The 6,001-nt window shown below is 35.7% G+C and overlaps 1 protein-coding gene across 3 annotated transcripts in view; it reads left to right on the top strand.

Moving 5' to 3' along the window:
* rfx2 (regulatory factor X, 2 (influences HLA class II expression)) overlaps positions 1–6,001 on the top strand; it is a 38,383-nt gene that overhangs the window by 25,357 nt on the left and 7,025 nt on the right. For all 3 annotated transcript variants that reach the window (XM_016566460.1, XM_016566453.1, XM_016566446.1), the window contains 4 exons: positions 2,010–2,191; positions 2,465–2,584; positions 3,502–3,623; positions 3,746–3,864. In XM_016566460.1, the coding sequence (XP_016421946.1) occupies positions 2,010–2,191; positions 2,465–2,584; positions 3,502–3,623; positions 3,746–3,864 (543 nt within the window). The remainder of the gene's footprint in view (positions 1–2,009; positions 2,192–2,464; positions 2,585–3,501; positions 3,624–3,745; positions 3,865–6,001) is intronic.

Below are 6,001 nucleotides of genomic sequence, written 5' to 3'. Positions count from 1 at the left end.
CTGAATTTCTGACCATTACCGCCCGCTCCCATCTGCTCCCGCGATTTTTGTGTCCGCTCCCGCAAACATTCTAATATTGTATATAATTTTTCGCGCATCAGGGAGCCGCTATCAATATGTGGGGTATTTAAATGGCTTTCACTTTCGATTTCGCGATCGCACGCACACTGTGTAAAGGGAGCACACCTTGAGATATAAGATATTTGTCAATGATTTTAAACTGCTGATTTTAAACTGTTGCCATGGGTTGATTTTCCCCAGTGGGTTAAAGGTTTTAAATATTACATAAATTACATTTGACTGAAATGCTTTTACTCAAACATTTTGCATTCTACCTGTAATAAAACTGTGCTAAATGTTTTGTGAAGGAGGGCCACTAGTAGGAAGCCTTTGAGCTGTGTTTATGATCTTTGTGCATAACATTGACTGTAAAATATGTATTTTAGGGATAGAAATTACATATTTTGATGTTCGGGACATGGTCATTGCGCTACTTTGGGCTGTTTTTTTTACTGGTTTGGGATGCACAATTAAAATGATGTAATAGTTGTGATCATTATTTTACCTTCCATGACCATTCAGACTTGATCAGGTGCACTACTGACACTCTTTGTCAAGTCTGTATCAGATCAGGCACTCTGTAATCACAGGTAAACTGTCTGACCAGTCAGGTGTTGGTTAGTCACTCAATTAATTATCTTGTGCTTCGTTCCCCCCTTCTGAATTATGTTGTATTGATAAGGAGTTATCACAAAGTAAGACTGTTTAGTTGTGCTATCTTACAATCAATGTATAGTTAAATGTAAGTTAAAGTGTCGCCGATGTAACCGGTTAAAACTTGGAGTGGCGATGATGAGGTCTTAAAATGTATGGAAAGAGTCTTAAAAAAGGTCTTAAAAGGTATTAAATTTAACTCCATGATTCCTGTGTTAACTAAAACTAAATTGTTTTTGTTAATTGATATAAAGTTAAAATACAATATAAATATTCTAAGGCCCTGTTTACACTAGGGCGTTTTTGTTTTTAAAACAGCATTTTAAAATGACAACGATCCTTGTCTACACTTGCGTTTTCACTGCGTTTCAGAAACGTTCTCCGTCCACACTACATAACCGAAAACGCAGGTCACATGACCATTCATGCAGGTTCAACAATGTGCATGATGTCATTGTTTACACGGTCATCAAGGATACGCAGAGCCGAATGTGGGCAGCCATGCCATCATTTTCAAAAGTCTCCGTTTTGGTCCGTTTACACTGAAACGCAACCCCGGAGTTTTCAAACTAAAACAGGGTCTGCAGCGTTTTCGAAAGCCTCCGGGGTAATGTAAACGACAGGCGTAACCGTAGCAAAAGTTGTGTGTTTTACAATGAAATCGCACTAGTGTAAACGTAGCCTAAATATTAAGAGCATTCTATTAATATTCTATGAATATTCTAAATGAACATTAGAAATGTTGCTAAAATTACTAGTACTATTAGTAAAATTACTATAAAACTGAAATAAAAATAAAAGAAAGCTAAATAGAGGTATTTTAAAAAACTAATCAAAACAAACTATTAAAATAAAAAGTAAAAAAACACACAATTTCACTTAAATAAAAACTTAAACTTGAATAAAAAGAAAACTGAAAATATAAAAATGAAAGCCAATTCAAAATATGAATAAATACTGTCTTATGTAAATAATGCTAAATCAACACTTCCAAACATGTGTGACTTATTTTCTTCTGTAGAAAAGAAAATGAGAAATTTTGAATAATATACAATACAATAGCTTTGTGTGAGGAACATACCATTTTATTTATTCACTAAAGTTATTCACTAAAAATCTTGATTATATGAGGGTGTTGTCAAATTAATATGGTAATTAATATGAATATACAGTATGTATGAAGAAGTGTTCAGTTATGTGTGGTTTTGTTTATGGTATTATTTTGTGGGGGAAAACTGAAGAATTTAAGCTTGCTTGATTAGATACAGTTTTATTCATTTGCTGTGTGTGTACAGTTGCAGTGGCTGCTGGATAATTATGAGATGGCTGAGGGTGTGAGTCTGCCGCGGAGCTCTCTGTATAACCACTATCTGAGACACTGTCAGGAGCAAAAACTGGATCCGGTTAATGCTGCCTCTTTTGGCAAACTCATCCGATCTGTCTTCATGGGCCTTCGCACACGCCGACTTGGCACCAGGTCAGACTGCACCCCAAAAATATAGCTAATCTATAAACTACATTAACAGCTGATCCACTCTCAAAAGAAAACCACAATCCAGTCTCAAAACCACAGCTGCACAGAGAAGAACATTGAGGGGATTTACTGCAGACACTTGTCTAATGCTTAAAGAATGATCATGAGATGATGGACTGAAATAAATGACGTTCAGTGTCAAACTGTGGTGTGTTGTTGCTGGAATAAAAAAATGTGATGGCTCATTTTGTGTGTGTGTGTATGTGTGTGTCTCAGGGGGAACTCAAAATACCATTATTACGGTATTCGTCTGAAGCCTGATTCACCTCTCAACCGCTTGCAGGAGGACATGCAGTACATGGCAATGAGACAACAGCCTTTCCATCAGAAACAGAGGTGAAATAAGCATCCCCTCTCTCTCCTTCTCACTTGCATGCAGTCTTTATCTCATATCCCAGCCACTTCTTCTTTGCCATCAGGATCTGTGTGTGTGTCACTCAATTGTTCAGATCCTGCTAGAGGTTTGAAGTTTGTTTTTGTTTAGTTTTTTTCTTGATTTATTAAATCAGTATGTAATTGAATCCCACACTGGCTAAATAGATGGACATTTACACCCCAGTTTTCTCTCCATTCAGACTAGGCTTTTTATAGTTAATTAAAACTAAAATAATAAAAACTAAAATAAAACAATTACCCTTTGTCACTTGAACTAAAATACATTTTATGTGAAATAAAATAAAAATAAAAATAAAATTCAGACTTATTTTATTTCAGTTAGTTGCCAAGTCGGCATTTCTCATTTTCATTTAAATATGATGTACTAAAATAACCAAAACTAAAAGTGATAGATAGATAGATAGATAGAAAATTACTAAAGCCTTAAAAAAATTCTAATGAAAACAGAAACTATAAAATAAAAATGAATTCAAAATATTAATAAGAACTATAATAGTATCTCATGATACTATTATACTCTACGATCCTAAAATAACAGACACAGAAAAGAGTTGAGAAATATATATATATATATATATATATATGAGAGAGAGAGAGAGAAAGATACTGAGTTGTTGTTCTTCTTCTTTTGCAAACATCATGCTGCCCTCTGGGCTTCTGATGTTAGTGATTCCAGATTCCAAACTATCAGATTTAAGTGTCAAAACCACTTTTTATTTGCATTTGGAAATGCACAGAACAGCTTCATCTTGGACACTGGCTCTGCACCCTGACGGAAAATGCTCTTCTCATATCCTCTGTAATCCCCAGTAGTGAATTCTACATTTATTCCTCCTGTTGCTATTTCCTGTATCCAGGTTTAAGCCCTTTCACAAGATGGATGGGATGGGGGACAGTCTGAACAGCGGCTCCCAGCACTCGTCCAGCACCCCTGAGCAGAGCGTGGCGGCACAGAGCCAGCATCACCAGCAGTACATTGGTAAACCTTCTCCATAAGATTTAATAGATTTGATTTTTAATTTACATACAATCACAACAAAATCATCAGTATACATGCACAACCAACTCTAAGTGTGCCTGCTTTGTGTGTGTTTTTGGCAGATGTGTCTCACGTCCTGCCCCCCTTCCCTTCTCCTGATCTGGGCTCCTGTCCTCTGCCTGAGCCAATCAGCATGAACGATGTGAAAAAACTACAGAGCAACTACAGGATTCACTGTGAGGTACTGCACACTGTTGTGGAATTTTTTTTTTGTAGTCAAGGCAAAAAGTGTCATGATGCAAATCTGGCAGAGATAAACTCTCACTTACTGTATACCAGAAGAAATTAAATTTCGTTGTTATCGTATGCTTATTCAACTTCAAACAATTTAATAATTTGAAATTAGTATGAAAGTTAAAAAAATTACATGTGAATGTATAAATGAATGAATCAGCATGAGTGTGAGTACAGATCATATCAAGTACGCAAGAATGTACTGTATGATTATTGAATAATAAGAATGTTAAAGAAGTACAAAACTTAATTAAATATGCCACAGCAAATAGTTACACTAATCTATCCAAGCCAGTTTTCTTGCAACAATGTGTCACATATTTTCCACCATGAATGTGAGCCTTGTTCTTCCAGCTAGGAGAATAATAATAATAATAATAACGCATTTTATTTATAACTTGCTTTTCTTAGACCCAAAACGAAACTTGAGAACAGTCTGAAAGTTTGCAAGAAGCCCAGTAGGACTGTCCGTGTTTAATACACAAGACACATAATTTATTTATATAATATTTTTAAAATGATAATTTAATTACAAAATTTTATTACACTACTGTTCAAAAGTTTGGGGTCTTTGGGATTTTTAAAAATAAATTATTACTTCACCAAGGATGCATTAAATTTATCAAAAGTGACAGTAAAAACATTTATAATGTTACAAAAGATTTTTTATTTTAAATAAATGCTATTCATTTGAACTTTCTAGTTATTATACAGTCCTGGAAAAATGTATCACAGTTTCCACAAACAGTATTAAGCACAACTGTTATTAACATTGATGATAATAACAATGTATATTGAGTACTAAATCTGCATATTAGAATGATTTATGAAGGATCTTGTGACAGGAATAAATTACATTTTTAAATATTGTAAAATTGAAAAATAGAATAGTTATATAACAGAATAGTTATTTTGAATTGTAAAAATATTTCAAAATATTACTATATTTACAAATTGGTGAGCATAAGACACTTCTTTCAAAAACATTAAATGTTTAAATGATAGTGTATATAATATCAATAATAATACTATTAGTTGTAGTTTGCATTTATATAGAATTTTTTTCTTAGTAGTAATAAGCACAATGCTTTGCAAAGGCTCCCAAAACTTCATCAGGGGAAGTCGTGGCCTAATGGTTAGAGAGTCGGTCTCGTAACCCAAAGGTTGCGGGTTCGAGTCTCGTACCGGCAGGGATTGTAGGTGGGGGGAGTGAATGTACAGCGCTCTCTCCCACCTTCAATACCACGACTGAGGTGCCCTTGAGCAAGGCACCGAACCCCCAACTGCTCCCCGGGTGCCGCAGCAAAAAAATGGCTGCCCACTGCTCCGGGTGTGTGTTCACGGTGTGTGTGTGTGTTCACTGCTGTGTGTGTGCACTTTGGATGGGATAAATGCAGAGCACTAATTCCGAGTATGGGTCACCATACTTGGCCACATGTCACTTTCACACTCCAGAAAGGGAAGTAAATATTATAATCAATTCATAGTACTAAACCTTGTATAGAACACTTTGAATTGCAACACCCTCTTTCTCTAAGTTTTACTTTCAGTTTCAGTGTGTTTTAATGAAAGAATAAACGGCACTTAATTTGTGTTCGCAGCAGTTTATCTACAGGTAATGAAGAACTGTGCGAAAAGAAAAAACCCTCTCTTTGCTGTTGATGGCCTCATTCTTAGTATTCCACCTCCCTCTCGTACTTTTTGCTGACGGAGTTTGTAGTTTGACATGTTCTTGAGTTTTACTTTCAGAATGAGGCTGGTCTCATTACAGTCGGAGTGTAGCACTGCTCTCAATATTTTGACACATGGACTCAACCCATCTTCATTTCATAGCTCTCACTTTTAATGTCATTTCTGCCATGTTAGAGCTCTTATTTTCTTTCTCTCTCTTTCTCCATCTCTCTTTCTGTCCCTCCCCGTCCACTGCACACATTTTTGTTCCTGGGCTTCTTTCATCCCTCAGACTAGGAGTTTTCAGTCTTCCCAATTAACCTTTTATCCAGCAGGATCTTTACCGTCCGGCTGTGGGTTTTTCTGTGCTCCTGACAAAAATGTTATTTTGCTACTGGTAAAACATAAAAGGA

The sequence above is a fragment of the Sinocyclocheilus rhinocerous genome, unplaced genomic scaffold (genome assembly GCF_001515625.1).
Source record: "Sinocyclocheilus rhinocerous isolate Xijiao unplaced genomic scaffold, SAMN03320098_v1.1 scaffold2267, whole genome shotgun sequence".
NCBI lineage: Eukaryota > Metazoa > Chordata > Actinopteri > Cypriniformes > Cyprinidae > Sinocyclocheilus > Sinocyclocheilus rhinocerous.
Note: the sequence above shows the minus strand (reverse complement) of the source record. Positions and strands in the feature narration are given on the sequence as shown.